The sequence below is a fragment of the Sinocyclocheilus grahami genome, unplaced genomic scaffold, assembly GCF_001515645.1.
Source record: "Sinocyclocheilus grahami isolate Dianchi unplaced genomic scaffold, SAMN03320097.WGS_v1.1 scaffold112.1, whole genome shotgun sequence".
NCBI classification, from domain to species: Eukaryota; Metazoa; Chordata; class Actinopteri; order Cypriniformes; family Cyprinidae; genus Sinocyclocheilus; species Sinocyclocheilus grahami.
In genome coordinates, this window is record NW_015505291.1 from 199,367 (window position 1) to 226,280 (window position 26,914).

General features: G+C 35.7%; 1 protein-coding gene across 1 annotated transcript in view; it reads left to right on the plus strand.

The window, feature by feature from the left end:
* Positions 1 to 22,752, plus strand: part of psd2 (pleckstrin and Sec7 domain containing 2) — a 36,527-nt gene extending 13,775 nt beyond the window's left edge. The window contains exons 4-15 of the mRNA XM_016277441.1: positions 12,036 to 12,230; positions 12,338 to 12,418; positions 13,862 to 13,974; positions 14,333 to 14,391; positions 16,751 to 16,840; positions 17,216 to 17,259; positions 17,394 to 17,584; positions 19,017 to 19,087; positions 20,309 to 20,466; positions 20,624 to 20,768; positions 21,400 to 21,543; positions 21,944 to 22,752. Coding sequence (XP_016132927.1) covers positions 12,036 to 12,230; positions 12,338 to 12,418; positions 13,862 to 13,974; positions 14,333 to 14,391; positions 16,751 to 16,840; positions 17,216 to 17,259; positions 17,394 to 17,584; positions 19,017 to 19,087; positions 20,309 to 20,466; positions 20,624 to 20,768; positions 21,400 to 21,543; positions 21,944 to 22,150 — 1,498 coding nt within the window. The 3' untranslated portion in view covers positions 22,151 to 22,752. The remainder of the gene's footprint in view (positions 1 to 12,035; positions 12,231 to 12,337; positions 12,419 to 13,861; positions 13,975 to 14,332; positions 14,392 to 16,750; positions 16,841 to 17,215; positions 17,260 to 17,393; positions 17,585 to 19,016; positions 19,088 to 20,308; positions 20,467 to 20,623; positions 20,769 to 21,399; positions 21,544 to 21,943) is intronic.
* Positions 22,753 to 26,914: the final 4,162 nt, after the last annotated feature.

Consider the following 26,914-nt stretch of genomic DNA (forward strand, 5'->3'; position numbering starts at 1 on the left):
TATACATTTGATCATATTTTTAACATTATAATTTGTAGACCAGATGCATAAGCATTTGAAACAGGAAGTTGGTTTGGACGTATAGAAGGCATTCTTTAAATAGCCAACAGCCTTTAGCTTACGTTGTAGCTATAAACCGTGGTTTTCTACTTGCTATTGCTAGTTAAAGGCAAAGGATGTTGGCATTCAAAAGGGCATTTTATTCGACAAAAAAAAAAAAAAAAAAAGAATGCTAGCATTTCGAGGCCTCACTACACCATAACCACCATAGACATTAAAGGCCACACGTCCACTTCAGTATTCACATTTTCAGTCAACTGAGTTGTCAGTTCTTAAATTATTATATTTAGTCAGTCCTAATACTGAATACAGCCTATCGTTGACTGAAAGCCATAAAACTTTGATTTTGACTTGTATTTAAAATATATTCATATTTGAGTAGTGTTTAATGAAAATCCCTGTTCACCCCCAAAACTAGGATATATAGCTGTACATTGGAGAGGAAATGCAAGCGAATCCCAAACTGTTCATCAACAAATCCCTCAGTTGTTCAAAGCGTTCTTTGCTGTGCATGAGTGAGGGAGCGAGTGAATGCATGCTTTTATGTTCGATAGCAATGATTTTCTATTAGGAATTCACACTGCTGAAACATATAACACTCTCTCCTGCCATCTCAAGAGCAATCTGTTCATTTTCAGAAGGTTCATGCTTCATTACCTCTCCACTGAAACTGACCTGAGTTTAGACACGATTAAGTGATTGATCTGTCTGCTCTGACTGCCTTACAAAGGTCAATATGTGACATGAAATGTGATGCATTTTTATGTATTGCACTACAGGCGGTCGCTAATTTGTGGGGGGGTTTTCACCCGTTTGGTGACATAGGCACAGAAACAATCGTCTCAGCCGCAACATCACCTCCTTTACCACCCCCACGCCTTTCTGAAGCATGCACCTATCCACACAAAAGAACACACTCATTTATTCTGTCTTTATCAGACACTCATAATCTCCTTCTTTATCTTTCCTTGTCACACACATACTCACAAATCCACATTCATATGCTCCCCCATCACACACACACACACATGCAAACTTCCTGTCTGGTTCCGCTCCATCCTGGTTGTGTGTGTAGGAGCAGCGGGTGAGTGCTGTCTAACTGATGATTATCCCTACAGGATGCAGGAGAGCTGTACACACACACACACACACACACACACACACAATCTCTCTCTTTCTGACATCTACACACTGTGATAAACATTGCACACACACACACACACACTTGCATACTTCCATACAACAAAGAGAAATGATCACTATTGTTATTTGTAATCCTTTGTTTTTCTCCAAAAACACAGGCCTTTTCTTTTTCAAAGGCATCTTGCTTGTGTGAAATCAATATTATTTACTCAATTACTCTTGCAGGTATTGACGCTCACATCCTTTGATAACAGCATTTGTAGTCTATTAGTGTTATGCACTTACTGAAATATGTCTTTAACCCATGTAGAATAAAATATAGATCCTCTAGTTGTGAAAAATCACAGTTTTAATCCATACATCGCAAAAAACATTTTCTTAATCACTATCTTTGTCTTGTGTTCCAGTAAATATATCTAAAACTCTTTTAAACAAGAAAAAAAATAGCTAAGAATTTAAAGTGCATATATATTTATTCATTTAATTTTATGTATTTCTTTGTCAATATGTACCTTTCAATATGTATCTCAAATGACTGCATTTCGATTCCATTAAAAAAAAACATTTCAATTTATCAATCAGTAATGTATTTATTAATATACTTTTATATAATAACATTTTCTATATATTTTATTATAATTTTTAATATATATTTTTGTTTTGTGAATATTTTCATGAGAAAAGTATATATATTTAAAATTTTTATATAAAATGTATTAACACATTATAAGTATACACGCACACACACACACACACACACATAATACATATACATAATAACATAATTTATTGAAATGCAGTAATTTGTTCCTCCTTTGAAAATAGGTTTTGAGGTTTCATGTTGACCTAAAGCATAATCCTAATAAAATGTATTATTTTATTACATATTTCCATAGGTAACAATCTTTTCAATACTCAGTTACCATTTAGGCTTTAGCAGAATATAAATCTATTACTTTTCTTAGCTGCACACCTTATGGAGCATAAGCCGTAAAACATATATGGGTCAGTTAGTTTGCTAGATTCAGGAAAATGCCGGCTAGAGCAGAAAGCCTCTTTAGAGATGAAAGTGAGCTGATCTTGAGACTCTGCTGAGCTATTAGAAGTGCAGAAGTGAAGAGAGAGAATAATCTCTCATCGCTGTGGAGACAACACCAAAACATGAGAAGGAGAGAGAGAAAAGTTATTACTGTAGTAAGTGTGTGTGCATGTGTCAGAGTAAATCAGGATGGGTCTTTGTCATTCGCACTGTGCCGTGCTGTTAAATCCTCGCAGGTCCATATCACAGAGAAGTCTGTCTTTACTGGGTTTAGACCCAGTCTATAATTAGCTCTATCCTGTCTCTGTCTGACACTTCAGTACGGCTGTGAGTTGCTCAGCAGCTTAAAGTGACTACAAGAATGGAGAAGAAAGGTTTAAAGGAATAGTTCAGCCAAATATAAACATGTTGTCATTATTTACTCACCCACATGTCGTTCCATATGACTTCCGTAGATGACTTTCTTTCTTCTGTGCAACACAAAAGGTGATTTTTGAAGATTATCCTGACCTCTATTCATTATAATGAAAGTAAATGAGGATCGGAGCCGTCAAGCTTCAAAAAACACTCGAAAGCACCATAAGGATAAATGTACTAGAGTCCAGATTTTCAGTGAATACCTTCAGTTTCAGTCTTTTCCTTACACAAAGCTGCTGTGCACAAGTCATATGAATAACTTTTATGATACCTTTATGGTGCCTTTTTGTAATTTTGAAGCTTTTAAGTGCCCTGGAAAAATGCTCAAATGAAATCTCAGGTCAAGGGGATTCCAATGAAGATTCAAGAGGTCCATTCTCTTAATTTCCTTTCCATTAAAGGTCCATAAAATCATAACTGTTTCCGATGTCATTCTGTTGTATGGCTATGAAATATAAAATGCCATGTCATGTCATATTACGCAATTCTGTAATATTCATGTCATGAATATTTACTGTTCATTTTCAAGTTGGCAGCCATAATATCTTGTGACAGAAAGAAATAATGAACCCCAAATAGCCTAAATAGTCACCAGACACTGTTGTTTTTGTAAACTAAATCAAAACTAAAATAAAATGTAAATGTTAGATTAAGAAAACTTAAATTAAAATAAATTAGTTTTTAAAAATGAATGAAACATTACTTGAAACTTTACCTTGGCAACAAACTAAGTCTGTGCTAAAAAGTGCTAAAATTATGTAACTAACTAAATAAATATATTTAAACTATTTCTCTCTACATTTAAACAAAACAAAAACTAATGAAAATATAACAGAATTATTAAAATTGAAACTAAAATAAAAATGAAAACAGAAAATAAAAAATAATTAAAAAAAATATTAAACTAATTAAAAATCTTAATAAATACTTTAATAGTTTATAAATAATACTAAAATAGCACTGTCTCTAAGAAGAGAGCCAACTATATTTGCAGTGCTGCCAAGTTTCAAAAGGTAAGATGGAGTAGTAAAGTAGAAATGTACACAAATTAAAATACAGTTTATTCATAGAAAGTGCTTTTTGTGCAGATCAGTTTTTGCATCTGGTGCTAATCTGTGAACTCTAGTTGAGGTGATACTGAGATGGTCAAGTATAGAGAGAGAGAGAAGGATGATTATTAGTTTGGATGGTAGAGCGGCATCAGCTGCGATGATCATTGTAACCAATTACGACGGTCATCCAGCTGAATGATCTGATGTTTGTTGATGAAGGGACAAACATGTTGTGACTGCAGGTTACTGAAGCATGCAAATACTTCAGATAGCAGACTACACTCACACACACTAACAAGGCACTTTACTGTATCATACATCATAGCAGCTTGGCCCCACATCTTGATCTTGAAGCGATAACTGCACATTTTAAAATATAAGGTGTTACGGGTGGATGAATTCAGAAGGATAAAGCATTTTGTCATCAAGTGATGGTCTGTGTGTGAATGTTGGACGTTATCTGTATGCAGTAGGGAGGTGAGTAACTGCTGAATGGAAATATTGTAGCACATCTTTGGGCTGCATCACATGTTCCAGTTTGTTGTGAGCTCACATAAATAATCCATATTTTTAGTTAGTCTCTGGAGTACATTCATAATTTAGTTTCCAAGTAAACAGAGACCTCTGAGAATGCAGAACTCTTTTAACAAATTTTTTTTCAAAGCTGTTTTACGTTTCTTTAAAGTTTAACTACTGTAAAGATACTTATTTTGAGTTATTAGTTTATTTTAGTATTAGTGTTACTGGAATAACAAATTGCACATTTTGAAACTGAATTTTGGGCTCTTGTGATTCTCAACTAGGCTGTTTGCTTCTGACTAGTATTTAGTAACAGTATTAAACTTTACTAGTCAGATTCCTGTAACAATCATGTTGGCATTTTATTTTATGGTAAACCACTAGTCAAAGTAGAAATGGGCCTAATATTGTTCCTTGTGATGATGACCTCTAAGGCTTCTATATGCATAATAGTTACCAAAAAAACTCAAATGCATAATAGTAAATTGGATTGGATTAGTTGACCTCCAATAGATCTGATTTCTGAATCCGATTTCTATCATAACAATCATTAATTCATTAACTCTTTCATTAATTTTCCCATGAATTCCCCAGAGTATTCAATAGTGTCACATTTTTATGCAATATTATAAAGGTCTCTTTTCTGATGCCATGATGAATGGCTCCCATTTTTGATATAATTTCCATTAGCCTTTTCTGTATTATTTTTAGGCTCTTATGTGCTGATGTAACCACGACGGTAAAATAACTATTTTATTATTCGTCATTGTTGCTATTAGTTATGTTTTGATGAATAATGTAATCGATTTTGGCATCAGTGAGCGCGAGGGATGAAGAGAGGCAAACTCTGATAATAGACGCGTCGGCGCGAGACAGTCCAGACTACTAACGGCTACTAACGGCCTGGCGCTCCCGGGCTCCGGTCCAGATCGCTACTTCAACATCGGAAATATGGAAATGTGGCTCGGGCAGGACTCACTGAGTAATCCAATCCACCCAGAGCGACTCTCTCCGCCCCCTTCCCTTGTGTCTGACTTTGAGGAACTTCACACTGGGAAGCCGTTTTCGCCAACGCGCCGGAGCCAGACGCGCGCCCTGAATTACTCGCGTCCAAACTTTTATTTCTCGAAGAACATAAACGGGATGCGGTGACACACACCGCCAGAACGCCCCTTTTTAGCCGCAGCCGTGTCGAAAACTTATTCCATTTGGGAAAAACCTGATTACTCAATGCGCAAAGCGCCTGAAGGCGAATGGAGTTGAAGGGGTTTTTCTCGCTCCGCGCGGGACCGATGCCTGATCTCCAGTGAAAGATGTGGAAAGATGAATATGAGGTGCATTTCGACTTTCTTCTGGGACTTCTGTAAGTTTTTCTCTAGCTTTTGTTGCTTCTACATAATGTATAGCACTTTAAAAGACCTGCAACTGATGCAATAGACTTTAAAATGTAGAAACTTGTCTTAATTTCTGTCATTAAGTATACGTTTTATTGTTTTTATGTTTAAAGTGTTTATTTACTGACCTTACTGAAGTTAAAAGTCTTGGGTTTTCTTTATGTAATATATACAGGCAGGGACTTTGGAACTTCTTTTGTTTGAACTTTTTTTTTGGTTTGGTTTGGGACATCTTGCCCTTTGGTCTTTTGTGGACACATCTGTTGGTTGATTTTCTTCTGTCTATGGGACACACTGTTCCAATATTATGGAGGTGACCAAGGCTCCATTCATTATTTCTCTGTGTAGACTTATTTTTTAAAGTCTTTTTGTATAGATGCAGTCCTTGAAGTCTTCAAACAAGCTTTTGAATATTTCGACCATTATTTCCCAGAAAAAATAAGTTTAACACCTTGACTTTTTGTGACAACATGCCCCACTTGTGGGACCAGCTATTCGCCTATTAGAGGCTATTCAACTACAATGTTAAAGCAGTTACAAAAAATAAAAATGTAAAAGTATACCACCAAACAAATACATCAAACAATTGTTTTTACCAGCAGATATTATAATTGATGATTTGCATAAAATTACAACCTGTAAAACACATGAGACAACTTGTCGGAATAAAAATGCAACGACCTGCCCTGACCTGAGATTTATGACGGGGGAAAAAAAGCTTTGTGCAAAGAACCTCAATCTTTCAGTTATCTGCCTGTATTATATATTTGACACTGGTCTGATTGTATGCCAGTGTAGTTTTATTTTATTCACTGTTTGCAAATTTTTTGTACCATTTTTTAACTTAAAGGAAAGAATTTACATGCATTATTGTACTTTAAAACTGTTAATAGAAACTGTTAGCTAGATACCAGCATACAAAACCGCTGATTAAAAAACACATTCCCCGTGTGACAACTTGCCCCGGTCTCCTCCAAAGTTAGATTGTAAAGGGACAGTGCAGCCAAAAATTAAAATTCTGTCATAATTTTCAAACCTGTATGACTTTCTTTCTTCTGTCGAATACAAAATAACTTATTTTGAAGAATATTAGTAGCCAAGTGGATTTGGGTTCCATTGACTTCCATAGTATCCTTTCATACTATGCAAGTCAATGGAACCCAAATCCACTTGGCGACTAATATTCTTCAGAATAACTTATTTTGTATTTTGTACTTAGTTTTGGGACCCAAAATTATTTGTTTACCAACAGACTTCAGAACATCTTCTTTTGTGTTCCACAGAAGAAAGAACTGCAAACAGATTTGGAATGACATGAGGGAGAGTAAATGATGAACTGTCCCTTTAAACGCTCATCTCTTCCATCATCAAATGGTTTTGGATAAATACATAGCCTGAGGTTCTATATATTGTGAGCGTGTGTTTGGTTACCTAATCGTAACCCATTGTAACCAAAATGTTTTCATTGCACATTCTGATGTGTAACGCATTTCTGTCCGACCCTGCTGGTTTGATGTATTCCAGTAAGAGAACACACAAAGAGGGATTTGTGTTTTTGGCTAACTGACAAGGCCGCAGCAACTCCTTCACACCTCGCTCTATTCGTCCAACACACCTCTCCGACGGCATCAGAATGGGCAGAGAGAGACGCTGGCATGTGAGTCATAGACAAGCAGTCTCATGTTTAATCTCCTGCCTGGCTCAGCAGCAGCCCAGGTCCATACAGAGACACGGCTGCTGGCTTCTTGTAGGATCACTGTATATCAGTGCTGCCATAGTCACTTATAATGTTTATCTACCCTCTAGAGCAGGACATCAGGCTGTGATTTATTTTTAACTAATGAAGTCTGTGGAAGTTTTTTATGTGTGTGTGTGTGTGTGTGTGTTGTCTAGGAATTAAAAAACCTTACAAAGAGTACACTGGTGGTACTATGGTACAGTGATGGTGTCGGATGGTAAGATTGAGGTACTTTGACATATACAGTGATACTAAATAATTACCATAGTCATATACCATGGTACAAAATATATATAAACATTAAATAAAAAAGTGTAATAAACACAAATAGTCAATAAATAAATATAATAATATTTATAAAAAATATTTTACAATTAAAAATATGTAAAAACATGTTTGTTTGTTCATTTATTTAATAAAATTAACAAAGAAATAATGCAAATAAAATAAAATATGGCAGAATGGGTAACATTCTAAATCAATTTAGCCTAAATTAAGTCTCTAATTAATAGCTAGTTTTGGACCTGTTAGTATACAATTATTAAGTCTATTATGGTCACCATTTATTTGGATGAAAATACAGTAAACGCAGTGTTATTGTGAAATATCATTTCAATTATAAGTTATAGAAAATATTAAGGGTTTTCTATTTTTAAATATTTTAAACAGTTCAACAAAGCAGTATCTATCTATCTATCTATCTATCTATCTATCTATCTATCTATCTATCTATCTATCTATCTATCTATCTATCTACATCTGTATATATTTCCCTGTGGTGTATTTTGGAAAAAAAATTATAAAACATTTATAAAATGATAAAAATTATTATTTACTTAAATGTCATACAAACATAGCTCATTTGGTTCCTGTAATCTTATATGTCCATGGCAATGTCTTTCTTAGGTTCCTTTAGGAACCGATAATACTATAACTGTGCAATCTATCATTATTATTGATCACAGCAGCCCGGTGGCAGATGGAGAAGTATTGCTTTCCGATCAGGTTTGTTCAGTCATTATGTACACAGGACTAAAATACAAACGGCCAGCTGTTTTGACACCTGACTGCTGAAAGATTATGTCAGGGGCGCTGAACCAGTCAGAGAGTCTGGCGATCTAATTCACACCTGTCTCTGTGCAGACACGTGCTCACATACTGTAGATGTGAGTCATATTTGTGATGATTCAGTGACTGCTTTTCTTGACAGGAAGAGGGCAAGAGACGGTTGCAAAACCTAAACTCAGATGACATTTCGTCATACCTTTATGTAATGTCTTTATGTATTACTGATGGATCATGTGATCAGTCATTTAGCAGATACCAGATGTACTGTATAATACACCATTTCTTATTCTGCAAAATTTTGAAGCCCCTTCATTAAAATGTATTCTTCATAACTTAGTAGTAACTAAAAATGATCTATTCCATCTATTCCAGATGTTACCATCCAAGATGTACAGTATATGGATCCTCTGCAGCGAATGGGTGCCGTCAGAAGGAGAGTCCTAACAGCTGATAAAAACATCACAATAATCCACAAGTAATCCACACGACTCCTGTCCATCAATTATCATCTTGTGAAGTGAAAAGCTGTGCATTTGTAAGAAACAAATCCATCAAGATGTTTTAAAACATCCCTTTTGGCCAAAATACCAGTACCAGATATAAAATACCAGATAATCCATAATAACACTTCCTCTAGTGGAAAAGTCCATCCAATATTGTCCTCTCGCATCAAAATCCACAGACGTATTTGTTTAGAATAGTTTGGGACTGTTTTCATTTACAAACAGTGCTTGGTCTGTTTCACTGGAGCAAGCGACATTATAAATAGAGGATTTTAGCCGTAAGCAATGATTTGAAGTTTAAAGCATCTTAATGATGGATTTACAAACAGCTTTTTGCTTCACAAGACGTTAATTGGTGGTTTGTTGATTATCGTGACTCGGCACCCATTCACTGCAGAGGATCCATTGGTAAACAAGTGATGTAATGCTAAATTTCTCCAAATCTGTTCTAATAAAGAAACACATTTATCTATATCTTGAATGGCCTGAGGGTGTGTACATTTTCAGCAGATTCTGAAATAATTGTGTGGTCTCCGGATGAAATCGGGAATCATTTATCACCTTGAACTACTGCTCATTCCTGTTACTTTGTTCTTCACCTAGAATTACAGTATGTACCCTGTGCAATCCCGCCTGCTTGACTGCTCGCTCTGTGCCGTGTGAGATTTGTCGGGGCTTTTCTAGGGCATTGTGGGTAATGCTGATGAAGGGGCCATCTGCTTGGGAGGGACACAAATTACACCCTCTTTCTCTCTCCCGGAACACCAGGTTCTACTGCCGCCATGGCAACCAACACATTACCGTTCCTTATCGAGTAATGCAATTGTGCTAATCAAATTATGCAAAAAAAATTTGACTCATCCACAATGAAAATGACAGCCATAATTTATTCAGAAGGCTGTGGGTGCTCATCAAGACTAAACTGTTGACCAGTAAGCATATGCCATCTGTATTTGCAGCGTGTTTCTCTTCATGTCTGCTCGTAGAGTGATGACAGCATCCTTTTAATTTGTCCTTTGCAATTCATTTGGCCAAGGCTGCATTTATTTGATCAAAAATACAGTAAAAACTAAATATGTGAAATATTGCAATTTAAATTAAGTGTTTTCTATGTTAATATATTTTAAAATGTAATTTATTCTTGTGATTCAAAGCTGAATTTTCATCATTACTCCAGTCTTCTGTGTCACATGATCCTTCAGAATTATTCTAATATGCTGATTTGATGCTTAAGACGCATTTCTTATTATCAATGTTGAAAAAAGTTGTGATGAATAGAAAGTTCAAAAAAGAGCCTTTATTCGAAATAAAAATATTAATTTATGTTTCTTTTAACCCCAAACCTTTAAATAGCAGTGTGTATAGTCACAATTGGTGACTAGTTGTCCAAAAATATTTATTGTGTTTTAAACAAGAAGCTTGGCATGGTAAAACTCTCTCAGAGAAGTGTTTTAAAGTCAGAGTGTCGAGTTATCATTACATTGCACTCAGTCTAGATATTTTTGAACACAACACATCTTGTATAAACGTCTTGTGAGAAACGTATCCGATCCGGGTCAGGTTTCCCAAAAGCCTAAATTATAGTAGTTATTCAGGCAACCCCAATAAAAATATGAAGTTCTGTACATTCCTAATATGTTTATGATTACAATGAAACACCACAAGGCACATTCGTTAATGCGCAGTTAGCTGTGTACCATAACCAGACAGAAGTTCATAAATAAATCATATAAAGCTTGGCGTCTGTCACTTCAGTAATGGCCTGCCTGACTCATGCAGGTTCTGTCCTCTCTGGGGCTCAACAGCCGACGCAAGAACTCCTCATCCCAAATCATAGCTTCATTTAAAGAACATCCTAATGAGCCACTCGCCTCCATCGCAGTAATTGTACACATCGAGATTTTAATTAGTTGAATTAGATGTGCCGTTTCTTGGCTGGAAAAAAAAGATTGTGTTTCTCTCAAGATGCTCTTTGCGCCCCATGAGCTAAATGCTAATTCAGTTGCATGAATTGCAGGAGAATTTTAATGGGCTTGGATTGGACACTTATATCAATAGCCTAAATTTGAACACAAGTGTACACACGTATGATGTTTGTTGTATTTTAGGGTTAGATCTCTGTCAATCTCTTATAGGATTATATCGGGGGGAAACTAGTGTAACAAATCTCATGGAAAAAGCAGATCAAACCCAGTTGGGATGAGTTGGTTGGAACATAAGTTTACCGTAGTGGTTTACAATCTCTAGTCAATTTAACCAAAATGGTCTGGCATGATGAACTTGGTCTCAACAGCTAGTATCTAAACCACCTAATGATAAATGGCTCACTATAAACCATCTAAAACACTGTTTCTTATCCAGGGGGCCTCAGCAAAGATGACTTAATTTTTTATAATGAAATATATTTTTTATTATTATTGTTGTTATAATACCCCCCCCCCCCAATAACTTGTTTTTATTTAAGGACATACAGTTTTCGAAATGTCTGGAATCACAAAATGAACTGTTTAATTAATTCATTCTGTTAATAAAATGTTATACTTAACACATATTTTATAGTCATAGTTCTAATAATATTATATAGTAGGAGTGAAGAAAAATACTGATTTTCTGATGCATCGTGATTCTGAATCGATTTTGGAGACTTTAAATGCTTTTATGATGTGAAATGCATGTAAACAGTCAGTTCTGTCTTACGGACAGACAAAACAACTGATGTTAAAATAGATCTGTGCATTAGTGTGAATGCACTGTCTATCAGTAATAATCAAACAGCAAAAATGCTGATAAAAACAAAAAAAATTTCCCTCTCCTCATCTGAAAAACTTTGAGATACTTTGAAAATCACTTTTTGTAATGTGTTTCTTTGTTCCCTTTTTTTAATGTGTTCCCTTTATTAATTATATATATATATATATATATTTACATATATATAATTAATGAGAATATATAATCTCATTAATTAATAAGAAAAATATAAAGAGTTGTAGTTGGATTGTGATTCCCAGACAGGATAGTTTCCTTTGAATATTATGTTGGACATTGGGGGTATTTTCCATCATTGATGTTTTTTCTTTTCCTTGTTTGTTTCTGCCAACCTAGTGATGCCAACCTCACAGATGTGCTGTGCGACTCAGACTCTGAGTTGGGCAGCGTGGACACGTTGGAGAGGGGCAGCACGGATACTCTCGCCAACGGCTGCCGCGTCGACGCAGATGCTGCCAAACGACTGGCTAAGCGACTCTTCTATCTGGAGGGCTTCAAGCGCTGTGACGTGGCACGACACCTGGGCAAGAAGTGAGCATCTGTGTGTGAATGAGCGTACTGTATAGGAAAGGGAGCGGAATGAAACGCTTTTCATTTATACCCACAATCCCTCTCTTCCTTGTCTCTTTCTCCTGCAGTAATGAATTCAGCCAGTTGGTGGCATCGGAGTACCTGAGCTACTTTGATTTCACGGGGTTGTCATTAGACAGAGCGCTAAGGTGAGAACATTTCAACCACAAAATACAACCAAGATTGTTATAGTGTCCTGAACAGTGCAAATACTATGGAAGCCCGTTTCCGCCACTGAATAAAAAATAAGAGGTAATTGCGACTTTTTATCTCGCAATTCTGACATTTTTTCTCAGAATTGTGTGATATAAACTCGCAATTGCGAGTTAAGAAGTCATAATTGAGAGATATAAACTCGCAATTCTGTGAAAAAAAAGTCAGAATTGTGAGATAAATAATCGCAATTACCTTTTTTTATTTTTTATTCAGTGGCGGAAACGGGCTTCCATAAAATACTTATCCTAACCGAAAGCAAAATTGCAAATGTACCAACAAAATCACAGTCAGACTGAACATATTTGATGTGTAATACACATGCTAAGCAGGTATTTGGACCAATAAGATTTCAGTGTGGGCAGGTCCGAAATGTAATATAACATTGCTTTTTCATGCTGAGCTTGAATAGGACAGTTGTTGTTGAACGGTTTTTAAAAGCAATATGTGACATATGTCACATATGTAGCTGCTTCATTGTTTCTTTGTATTATTACAATGGTTAAGCTGCAATAAGAGGAAAAAGCTTATTTTAGATTAATACTCACGCATGTCACATATTAATGTCCCAGTTCCACAAATACCCGTGAAACTGGAAGTTAAGCATGCCATTACTTAAGTACCTGCATTGCAAAAAGAGGAGGAACTAAGTGCAGTTGCACAACGTGGTTCAGAATATTTCAGTCCTGAACTAACAATAGTTCTCTGGATAGAATGATAATTATCACAGACAGTGAGTGGAAGCTCTGATTCAGTCTAGACTAAAGTTACTGGCCTGAAACACACTGTGTGCAAGTACATGAAGTACAAGTGAATGAAACTGGTTTGGGTCACTTATAACTTGGATTTGGGAATGCAACATGTGCCAATCAATAACTTGTAATGTGAAGAGCTTATAAAGAGAAGCTTTAAGGGCTTCCTGCTGTTTTCCATCAAAATAAATGCTTTAATTGTGTAGTTTTATTGTCATATTGATATATAATATATAACACAATTTTGGGGCCAAATTGTGCAGCCCTATAAATAATCACAGCAAACCTAGAGCTTAAAAAATGCATTTTAAATTGCAATCATGATTTACATTAGAAAAATAGAAATGAGATTTTTCTTTTCCTGAAATCATGCAGTCCTAAAATGAACATAAGTTCTTCTACTGTAGCCATGCAAGCTCAAATTCATCTGTTGTTGCTTTCTTGAATGTCACACTGCACTAAACAACACAATGCAAGTACATTAAATTACAATGGGCACTTATTAGTGAATAAGTACCGTAAAGAATATATATTCTATCTATGGTATATATTGTATTTAGTAGTACTAGCATATCTGCTCCTTCTTAGCACAGCACCATGATTGTCTTCGTGTTACTCTGGTTGCAGGAACTTCCTGAAGGCGTTTCCTCTGATGGGAGAGACGCAGGAGAGAGAACGTGTGCTGGTGCACTTCTCCAAACGCTTCTGTCACTGTAACCCAGAAGCTCTCACCTCAGAGGGCAAGTGCATTTCTCTAGATTTAGCTTATGCTATGTAGCTCAAATTTTATGATGGCAGCTCATAATGTATTTCAATGAACTTTTATGAGTGAATTTACATGTACAAGCTCTGTTCCAAACTCTAGGAAGACGGCCTTCTAAGACGGCATCTTCACTGAAATGTAACCTCATGAGTGACTTATTGGGACATTTGTTTTATGTTAGCATGTTGCTAGCGTAGCAAATTATGCTTATGGTGCTTTAAATCTCCTGTGATGTGTGGCTATGCAGCTGGTATGGTTTTGAAACAGTGTTTTAGTTTTAAATATGTGTTCTGTAGAATGTATGATTTCTTATTCTCTAACTCTTTTTTTAATAGATGGCGCTCACACACTGACCTGTGCACTTATGCTTCTTAACACAGACCTGCATGGACACGTATGTATTCAGCTCTTCTTTAGGTCGTTAATTCCAAACATGTCTGACACTAACAAGTTTATTAGCCTCATAATTTTAGTTACTGCATTAACTGGATCTACTAGCAATTGCACTCCAATCTAATTGCAGAAGCAAATATTAGATTGATCTGGAAACAAACCATCTTCAGTCCTGTCTCATATTTCTATATTCTGTATTCACACCAAAAAGTTGATCAGTACCAATGTTAAGTATTGATTTTGCATTAATAACCAGTTGACTGTACACCATCTAACATATTAAATGTTTAGTGGTCATTATACAAACATATTTGACTCTGGAAGGCCAAGACTGACCATTTCCAAGAAAGTATTATAAGAAGAATTATATTTAAAAATATATATAATATTGGAAGATGATGCTAATGAACTGTTATCAGCAACTAAACTGAAAACCTCACCATATGCACTTCATAGTGTCATTTTCCTTAACAAGCTTCTTCTTGTTGTGTTTCTCTTAGTAATATTAGAGTTCTCTCCGACTTTGACCTAAACATGTCTCTCTCTCTCCATTTCTTCTCTAACTCATTTTGCGGCAGGTGGTAAGTGCTTCTCTCTCCTCCTCTGTTCTTCTTTGTGTTTTTCTTCTCTTTTAATGGCTTCAGCTTTAATGTGTTTTCAGAACGTTTTCATCCATCATTCGTGGAATATTACTCATCTAAAGTAGATCTCTGTGGTAGGAGGGAGACAGACAGACTGAGATATCGATGTGTGTTGGTTAGAATGGTTGGTCTGGTTTGATACTGCCATCTGCTGACAGCTTTGTCAACAGCATGGAGTTTAGAAAAAACTGGTGTGGTTCTGAATATAGTTCGTTTTTTATCTCTATGGTTTGATTTCTGTATTGTTGCATTTGCATTTTGTAATCACTCAGTTTTCAATATGGTGATTTATATTTACAAAAGCCATGGGACCGTAGATTCTGTAGATTCTGCCAAAAGACTATACTAAATGCTAAAATACAGTTATTGTTACTGCTGTAATGTATAATAAATTAATATGGTATCTCCTGCAAACTGTGCAAGAAGCTTTCACAATCTTCCTGTTATGAGTCTAAGGATCACTGTTAATATAGTTCATGTATATGAAAAGCATCATTTGTGCTACAGACATGAGTGATGCCTCAAATCATGCAGTTTGTTGAGGAGATGTTTATTATTACTTTTCTAAGTAAGCAGGCATATTTTCTTTCTGGCAGATGATAAACGGGGTGAAAAATTCACACAGATTTGCACTGTAGATCTCGAGTCATATTAGTTCTTATCATTAGTTCTAGAAGTATTTTTTCCATTAATTTTTGTAGATAGATAGATGTAAATATACATATGTATATGTAGATATAGATATAGATATATTGATACACACACACACACACACACCAATTTTCCCTCTATAAAAATAAGTTGAAAAAATGTGAACAGATGGCTTCATCAAAAGGATGTACCATTGATTAACAACCTTGAAACTCACAGTAGGTCTTTCTTTAAAGGTTTATAAGTTATTGTTAAAAACTCTCTGTTTCCCTGTGGAGAAAATGAATTAAATTTTTACTTCCAGAACCCGACTGTTGCACTCTATACAACATCCTGGCAACCACATGCAACAGTTTAGTATTGCGGTGGTGACTTGCATGTACAAGCATGACATACAATTTTTTTTAAAATGCAGTTATGTTTAATATTTTGTCCTGATGGCAGTTGTGGCTAATGTTAGTTTACCTCAGGGTTATCAAGGTTTCTTTTTTCTTTTTTTAATCAGTTGACCCTTCACTAAGTGCCATCTTAGAAATATTACTGACAAATCCTACTTTATCTTTGTGATTGTTATTGTTTGGCATTTTTCAGACAAGCTTTTACTCTTTTCTAATGTAAGTAAATGTAAGGATCTTTTGTGTTTTGAGAGGTTTTACAGGAATTGAACAAAATATGGTGAAACGTTGTTGTCAGGGCCCTTATAATATTGACACTGAGAGGTGTGACATTTTGCCTCTTTTTCCAAATCTTTAAATAAATCTTGAGAAGTGGATGCTGTGGATTAAACAGCCCTCAAGCAATTTCCTCAATTGTGATTCACAGTCACAGTTTTTAATCATGTCACTGAATAGTTTATCAATTAAGTTTAAAGTGAAATGTCACAATGCATTCCTTCCCTTGTTAGAAGAATAATATTCAATCAATATATTGTATACACTTGTCTTAGATGGCAACAGTTTTGAAGGATAGCTTAGCAGAGGGTCAGTTGTTTCCGTTAATAACATTATGATAGTAATTGACATATAAGTCATTATTGTTGTAACATGGTATTGTGTTATTGTATTGCAGAATATTGGGAAGAAGATGTCTTGCCTGCAGTTCATTAGCAATCTGGACGGCCTCAAAGACGGCAAAGATTTTCCCAAAGAATTGCTCAAGGTAATTATTTGGAAACACAGCAGACATGTATTTGCTTCCTTTATTTCTATTATATTATTATTATTGACAACCAGCGGTCCAAAAAATGAACATCGCTTCAGATAAACACATGCATGTTTACTGATAGAGTGTGATTTCTCACCAAACCTGACTGATTTCATTAAAACACACTTGAAACGCAGTAACCGCATAATGCGCTTATTGTAATTGCATTTTTGAATGCAACAAAAGACACATTCATTTTTAAATTGGATTCAAAAGAATATTGTTTCATATGCTCGGTCCCATAAGCCCGTCTGTCTGACTGTATTGGTGCAGTTGTGCTGTTTCAGATGTACATTATTAACAGTCTCATATGTCTGTGTCCTGGTTTAGGTGCTCTATAACTCAATAAAGAACGAGAAGCTGGAGTGGGCAATGTGAGTATCCAATATCATCCCCAGGAGTCAAGTTCGCTCGCATTTTCATGTGACTTCTGGGGCTAATCTGTGTGTAATGTGCGCAGTACCTGCACACGTACTTTAATGCTGGTTAATCTGCTCTGTTTCTGCAGTGAGGAAGAGGAGTTGAGGAAGAGTCTGTCGGAGCTGGTGGAGGATCAGTGTGAGGTGGGAGGGAAGAGGGTTGTCAGGGTAACAGACGGCAGTAACCCTTTCATCGCCATTCCGCTTTTACTCAACGCTGTGACGTACAAACACGGCATTCTGACACGCAAAAGCCACGCAGACATGGACGGCAAACTCAGTACGTGTGTCTTTTGTTTGTTCTGCAAAATCATGATTTTGGTATTAATTTCCCAGTACTGTTTCCACATCATTTCCTGTCATTTTTCCTTTGTCTGTATCAATATAAGAGGCTAAATATAACAGACAAATAAATGAATAAACACAAAGGTAAATCATGTCTCTGTTCCAACTTCCAAAACCTAGTGCGCTGCCTATTAAGGCAACATTTTAAGGCATCAGAGATGTGCTTCCATTTTAATTACACTAAGATGCCTTCATTTGGCCAATAATTTGCTTCCTCATTTTAGCCAGAATTAATGAAAATTTATCTTAAAGTTATCTATAATTTTTATTTCACTATTATTTGTAGTAATTTTAGTGCTTCAACTTAAACTTCTAATTTTCTAATTAAACTTCTAAGTTTTTCATCTAATATTTATATTTAGTTTATTTCAGCTTTATTTCAGTATCTTGAAAATTATTTTTAATGACTGTAGTTGTAGTTTTATTTGACAATAACAGTAAACAAGCTCAGTGAAAATAAAGATAAAAGAGCAGTTGAATATAAATATACTTATTTTATTAAATGTTGAAAAGGTTAGATGAAAAAATATGAAATTTGTTTAATATATATATATATATATATATTTACATGTACACTTATTAAATTATCAGATGCTTTTATCCAAAGTGACTTACAAATGAGTAACACTGCAGGCAATTTGTCACAGAGCCAACAATATCTGTAGTATATACAATGCCAGGTTTACTGATTTATTGCAGAGCTAGATTAGAAAACAAGCAAGAGAGTTATATATTTTATAAGCTATGTATCTTTATAAATATATATAATTTTTTATATTTTTATTATAATTTTTTTGCAAGTATATTTTTACATATTTTAATTTTTTTAAATATTTTAGAAGTACAAGTGTTTTATATTATATTTAATGAGTGCTGTGTATTTTTATGTTGAATAGTTTCACACCATTAACAACATGCTAATGTTAAAATCTATTAAAAACAAGTCAAATTCTCTTATACGGAGCCCTGTTTGTGTTGTGTGTGGCAGCGCTTCTGATGTAGAACACTCCATATAGGTCACTTTTGAGGTTCCATGATGGTTAGGATGTTGTCTTTCAAGGTAGCTGGCTACGTAGGCAGTAAACAGCAAGTTTTGGAGCAGAGCTAATGTCAAGGAATGCAATAAATCAGCATTATTTAGGACCCGCCAAGATTTCCTTCTGTTTAATAATTCAGCTGCTTTAATTAAAACAATTAGGTTGTATCTTCCATTGTGATAGAGTTAATTTGTGAGCAGTGAAGTTCGTTCTAGAGATCTTCTTTCCTCGACTTGTGTTGCAGCAAACAACAGCGGAGCTCATTAGTGAAGTGTGCCTTTATTCTGTCTCTCTCACACACGTTTTCTCTTTTATTTTGTCTCTCTGCAGCCCCGAGAGGACGTAGAGGCTGGAAGAAGTTTTATGCCGTGCTGAAGGGGATGATTCTCTACCTGCAGAAAGTAATTTAAATCTACTTCCCACACACTCACACACACCACACACAGTCATACTATATTTTGCAGTATGTGTACTATAATATGTGTAAGGAATAGTCAGCTAACCAACTACATTTACTAAAATGTCCATCAAGAGCCCACTACACTGATTATTGTTTTCCGCAATGTGCAATGCATTTGATTTTTATAGTGTTCTTATACAGTTTACAAGTTTATAATAACTTTTCTAAACACATTATTTGAAAGACTTCCAAGAGTTAAGACATTTATTACACAAAATTATATTCAGAATGCAAAATAATAGATACATTTCCAAGATTATTACTTGACATCACTTATTGAATTATGTAACCTATTGAATTAAGTCATGTGACAACAGTGAAGTTTAAAATGTTACATAGTGCACTCTGTTTGAAATACATAAGGCAGTATACATTATGACATACAACATGCTAACAGTGTCTACTCTAGTATTCCAGTCTGAACATACAGTAGTCATAGACTCTTTTCCAAAACATAATCAACTTAGGCAGCTTTCTTCTAAAGTGACATGCTAAATGCAATCAAAGCACATAAGTGACTCATTTAATTTAATTACTCTTTTATACTAGTTTTTAATATTGTTTTATTAATATTTAGATTTTCAGTTTTTGTTTTACATTTTGTTTAATTACTAGTAATTTAGTTATGGGCTTTTATCATTTTTAGATTTTTTTTTTTATTACTGTTCACGTTTAATTTATTTTCATTTCAATTGTAGTTTTACTTTACAGTTCATTTTCAACAAGCTAATTCTGTAGGTAACATTTCTCATTTTCATTTAGTTGAAGTTTTTATAATTATTATTTCAATTAATAATGTTAATTCAATTTATTAATAAGCACAAATTGTGGGTAACCAAGCCTGTTTTATTAGTACTTTTCAGTATTGAATGAAATAAATGCATTTTTTCTAATTTACATTTTGCTCACTTTTTCACTTTGAAGGATACATTCTGTACTGTTTTACAATTTGACCAAAAGCGGATTTCTTGTAAAACAGCATAATTATCTAATCTAGTTCTGCTGCTTACTTTTGGAACTGCCTTTGTGGTGCCTTAAAATGCCGCCTAGTTTGTTAGTTTGGCAGCTCAGTGGGGTTTCGGAACACAGCCATTGTCTCTCTATCATTTATTTTCATTTTTGCTTTCACTCATTCTTCTCTCTGTCTCCCCCGTATGGTCAGGATGAGTATAAGCCTGATAAAGATCTGTCAGAGGTGGACCTGAAGAATGCAGTACGGGTTCACCACACTCTTGCTACTAGGGCCTGTGACTACAGCAAAAGACAAAACGTCCTAAAACTCAAGACTTCGGACTGGAGAGTCTTCCTCCTGCAGGCCCCGTAAGCATCAAACCTCTTCAACTGCTCCGAGAATCTTTTTCTTGTTGCTTTTACTGGAGCTGGCTACTTAACCATCCACTATGTCACAGAGTACTAGGGGCAGCTTGCTTTCATTGTTTTCTTGTTTGACTTTCCCTTTAAATGTGTGTGTGTGTAGGAGTGAAGAGGAGATGATCTCATGGATTTTCAGGATTAATCTGGTCACTGCTCTTTTTTCGGCTCCTGCTTTTCCCGCCGCCATCGGCTCCATGAAGAAATTCTGCAGACCACTGCTGCCTTCATCCACAACCAGACTTAACCAGGTGCAAAATATAACTGTAAACAGTCTACAGACTAATGAACTTCATTACGTAGTGGAATAATTTAGAAATGTGATTATTATTAATGATGAATTAAACTATTTATTAGTGTCAAAGTAAACGTTGGTGTTAAAGTATTGCACAATACTTTGTGAGAATACTGTATCCCATGATGCAATGGGGTCATATTGACCTTCCTTTTCCAGTTTGATAAATGTACTTGGAGCAATAACAAAACATGATTTTTATTTACTTCTTATTTACTCATTCCTCATTCGTTTATAAACAATAGATTCAAAATGCAAAAAAAAAGATGCTTCTCGCACTCATTTTGTTCCAGACCTGATTTTATATCATTATAAAATATTACATATAATTATTAATTCTATAATTAAAAAAGATAATTAGTAATAACATTTTTATAAAATCATATTTGTAATACATTTTTCATAATTATTTTTATAAACATTTTCCTACTGAATTCAATAATGTAATGATTGAAGGTTTGTGACAATGGTATAGTAATCTAATTACTAATGAAATTTATAGCATTGTATAAGCCTATTGTTGACTGTTCAACAAAAATTGTAGGTGTTGTACAGTATTTACATAATGGTGGTTCTAATTTATACAGGAGGAGCAACTGAAGTCCCATGAGAACAAACTGAAGCAGATTTCTCTGGAGTTGGACGAACACAAGAGGAGCCCACCAGATCTGACGCCCAAGAGCAAAGAATCAGAAGAGTATCGAATCAAAGAGCACTATTTAACCTATGAGGTCAGAACAATACAAAGTCACCTGTCTCAGAGCTCATATGAATGCTTTTTAGATGTTACAATTATGCCTTAGCTCTTGTACAGGCCTGATGGAGAAGAACATATAGGTTTGAGTCAAACTTGTTAGAAAACACACCTTTTAACCTTTGTTTTAGTTATCAAATGATTGCTTTTAGCTGATTAAATACTCATTGGTCATAAAATAGCATCTGTAAAACATCTATATCAGTGGTTCCCAATTGGTGGGTTGTGACCAAAAAACAGGTCACAAGTCTGTTCTGATCATGGTCCTGGTCAACAGGGAAAATAATGCAAATCACAAATAGTAAAATGCAACTAACCAAAACCAATCATTTTAATTTAAAGCCATTTTAATCTTTATTTTTTTTCTCTGTTTGCAGAAATGTCGCTATGAGACGTATGTCAGCCTCCTGCAGGCCAAGTTTCGCGCAGGAAGTGATGATTTGGATAAGATTGAAGCCAGTCTGTTCAGCGGGGAGGCGAAAGAAGGTTACCTGCGCAAAACTCAGTCCAGCCCGTCAATCAGCCAAGGTCAGGGGGTCAACGGACGGGCCGGTCATAAACATGCCCCAGAGCACAATAGCTGAAGAGCCTTCTTTGACCTCTGAACTCATGTGACACACTCACGTCTGAGCCTGACTGCAGTGGATTCGAATACGCGAGAGTCGAGAGAAATACAAACGTAGCATTATAATGTCCTTATTATTTCAATGTACAGTAAATTTATTATGACCATTATATGTATTATTAGTATTATTACTACAACAATAAACATTGTTAATACTGCTATGAACATGTGCCAAAAAACGAAAAATGAGGAGACCAAGACTGTATAAGTGGGAAGAAATGACAACACTGCATATAAAGTCAAGAGAAAGTGAACTGCGGCATCACAAATGTGTTGCAGAGGATGCACTGTGACATGCAGCCACGTTGTGATGTCATTTAGAATTTTACTGTGACATTACAGTGACACACAAAGAGATTCATTTAGATTCCATTAAAGGGACAGTTCAGCCAAAAATGAAAAATCTGATCCTCATATCGTTCCAAATCTGTACGATTTTCTTCTGAAGAACATAGAAGATATTTTGAAGAACGGTGGGGCCTAAACAACATCAGACCCCATTTACTTCCATTGTAGGGGAAAAAAATAATGCCTGAGACATATCTCAAAATATCTTCTTTTGTGTTACGCAATATATGGAAAGCCATACAGGTTTGGAATGACTTGAAGACAAAATTTTCATTTTTTGGGTGAACTGTTGCTTTAAGAAGTGTTATAAAGGCAAAAAACATCACATCACATCACATTGACATCACAAAGCAACAATGTGATGCTTTGGGATACTAGGTGAAATGTGTTTTTAACATTTCAAAGTTAAAGTCAGTTTAATATGCGGAGATGACAAAGTATTTTGTCAAAGTATGATTCTTACATGCTTTGTTCAACAAAATAATCTTCACAACAAACTTTTTTGAATTTTGAAACCTAAATACAATCACTAAAAGTAAAAAGCTAAACATACTCTATGAGCAAATTACACCACGGTCACTTGACTTCAACTTCTCCACCATTAACCTTCCAACAACACCAAAAAACATTTTCCCTGAAAGTTTGAGTTAGAATAGTTTGCTAGAACGCAATAATAAACACAACAAGGCTGTTAAAGCGACTAGTGCGTAGATAAGCTTTCCTGTTCATCATGATGATGTTTAAAGGGATAGTTCACCCAAAAATGAACATTTTGTCATTAATTACCCTGTTGTCGTTCCAAACCCATGAGACCTTCGTTCATCTTCAGAAAACAAATAAAGATGTGTTTTGATGAAATCCGAGCGCTTTCTGACCCTGCATAGACAGCAATGTAACTACCAAGTTTAAGGCCCAGAAAGGTAGTAAGGGCATTGTTAAAATAGTCCATGTGACATCAGTGGTTCAACCACAATGTTATGAAGATATGAGAATACTTTTTGTGTGCGAAGACACAAAAATAACTTTATTCAACAATTTCATCTCCTCCGTGTCAGTCTTAGATGCACATTCACAAGAAAACCACGATGCATGCGTGTGTTGAATTTTTGAATAAAGTCGTTATTTTTGTTTTCGTTATTTTTGTCACATTTGCAATTCCGTCGTGGCACAGAAATGACACATTTCACCTTGAAATAAATCATGAAATCACTTTTCAGTGTTTGACATTCTTTACGACATCACAACGTGTGTCTATCCCAAGGCTGTGTGTGGTAATGGCTTCCTGATTGACAGGTCTGGTTTAGATGTAGCATTTAATGTAATTGTGAGACGCTCACAGTATTGGCCTCATGAAGTAGCCAGTTTAAGGGCTTAGCCGCACGTTGGGGTGCATGTAAAGATTCATGTGGGCTGTCTGTAGTGTTATACAACTACCCCCTTGTAACTATTTATGATGTTATATTTATTAATTGTACATTTATTTTCTCCTTTTGGAGCCAATATAGCGGGAAGACGCTTGTAAAGATGACTACGTTTTACCCTCAATTAGTTTAGCCTAACCCGCACCGTTGCTTTTAACTCTCTTAACTGAAGAGATGATGGCTGATTAATGGATCCAGGGATATGTCGGATGTTGGGAAATACAGTGTCTTAACACGGGACAGGGTATGGGACATTGTAATTGTATGCGCACAAGCGAGGAAGGAAGACAATGCAGTATGCAAAACAGTGACGAAGAGGAAAAACATTTTAGACTGAAAGCGACGTCCTCGTTTTCTCTATTCAATGGACCACTAAGCCTCTATGTGTCTCTATGTGCCTGCAGAAAATTCAACCTGGACTGAATATTGAGCAGCAGGACTGCAAACAACACACCATGAACCTCCCTGCCTCTTCATCTGAATCGCTGTAGCGAATCGAAGCGTCTCAATCCTGGAAATGTGTCACTTTTGAGGAAGATAATTGTTCTTGAGCCACCAAATAGGACTTAAAAGGTACAAACTTTGAGCAAGTGCAAGTAGATTTTTATAGTCCTGTTGTAAAGCATGAGGACATTGAAAGTGAGAGAATGAGCTTTTGGCTCTTTTATGCTTTATGGATGTGGAATGACGTAAGAGCTGCAATTTTATATATTCTTAGTAATGGCTTTCTTAAAGGGACCTCTATAGCCTACTTTTCGCTTTGGCTGTTGTGCTAACATGATTTTCCCGTTTAGGGTAGATTACGCTGTTGTAATAAAAAGATTGTGATGATTATTTCACTATCTCCGCTTGTATGGAAGGAGTCTGTTTCATCTCATTTAGAGTCCTTATTTCTGCCACACAGGTTAGTAGGAGCTCATTTGCAAAGTGTTGCATTAATTATTTCTTACAGAACAGCACAGGTACATCTTTCTTCTCATATCCAATGTCTTTATTGTAATGCAAAATCATAGATTTTCTTGGGAAATTCTATTACATTATTATCAAGCAGGTATTGCCAATTAACAAATCTAAGGCAGCAACTCTTCAAGCCAACATGAAACGGCAACCCATTTTACTTCCGCTTGGTTGAAAAGAAAGTCACTTTAGTGGGAGCAAGTCTCCTCTGAAATAACATGCACTGAATAATCACCCAGGATAAGACAATATGTGTTCTCAAAGAGTTTTTTTTTCTGTTGACTTAAGTTTAAAATGTCAGTTAAACTATAGAGCACTGAAAGAATGAGTCCTAAAACCTAGAAACAATTCTGTATTTTTGCACCTATATTTCCATCGTCCCAATGTCAGCGGGTTTTTTGAATGAGTTCTTAGTTAAACGTCTGATATATTGTGTGGTTAACGCAAGCTCAAGATATTTTCACTTTTTATTCGGCAACTTAAAATACATAATACCCCATTTATGATATTTATTAAAGCTTTTTCTTGTCTTGAAAAAGGCATTTGCTAACAAAGGACTACAGAGGTTGTTGGGGACATTATCACACCGAACAGATAAACTCATCTACTCACAATCTTTATTTTAAATAAAGTTTGAAAGAGTTTACCTTTGCCAACTGTATGTAGCCTTCAAAGGTCATGCAATTTGTGTTTTGTGAAGCTTTATCTTGATGATTGCTAGTTGATATTTCTAGAAAATGTAGCCTCAGATGTAGGCCAGACCTGATAACACTTCTACAATTTCTGTAACCAACCACTTTAATATTATACAATTGTTTTCTAATTACAGTGGTGTGAAAAAGTGTTGGCGCCCTTCCTGATTTCTTATTTTTTGCATGTTTGTCACACTTTAATGTTTCAGATCATCAAACAAATTTAAATATTAGTCAAAGATAACACAAGTAAACACAACATGCAGTTTTTAAATGAAGCTTTTTATTACTAAGGGAAAACAAATTCCAAAACTACATGGCCCTGTGTGAAGAAGTGTTTGCCCCCCTGTTAAAACTGTGGTTTATCACACCTGAGTTCAATTTCTCTAGCCACACCCAGGCCTGATTACTCCCACACCTGTTCGCAATCAAGAAATCTCTTAAATAGGACCTGCCTGACAAAGTGAAGTAGACAGAAAGATCCTCAAAAGCTAGACATCATGCCGAGATCCAAAGAAATTCAGAAACAAATGAGAAAGAAAGTAATTGAGATCTATCAGTCTGGAAAAGGTTATAAAGCCATTTCTAAAGCTTTGGGACTCCAGCGAACCACAGTGAGAGCCATTATTCACAAATGGCAAAAACATGGAACAGTGGAGAACCTTCCCAGGAGTGGCCGGCCGACCAAAACTACCCCAAGAGCACAGCGACGACTCATCCAAGAGGAGTGGCCGGCCGACTAAAATTACCCCAAGAGCACAGCGACGACTCATCCAATTGGTCACAAAAGACCCCACAACAACATCCAAAGAACTGCAGGCCTCACTTGCCTCAGTTAAGGTCAGTGTTCATGACTCCACCATAAGAAAGAGACTGGGCAAAAATGGTCTGCATGGCAGAGTTCCAAGATGAAAACCGCTGCTGAGCAAAAAGAACATAAAGGCTCATCTCAGTTTTGCCAGAAAACATCTTGATGATCCCCAAGACTTTTGGGAAAATACTCTGTGGACTGACGAGACAAAAGTTGAACTTTTTGGAAGGTGTGTGTCCCATTACGTCTGGCGTAAAAGTAACACTGCATTTCAGAAAAAGAACATCATACCGACAGTAAAATATGGTGGTGGTAGTGTGATGGTCTGGGGCTGTTTTGCTGCTTCAGGACCTGGAAGACTTGCTGTGATAAATGGAACCATGAACCATGAATTCTGCTGTTTACCAAAAAATCCTGAAGGAGAATGTCCAGCCATCTGTTCGTGACCTCAAGCTGAAGCGAACTTGGGTTCTGCAGCAGGACAATGATCCAAA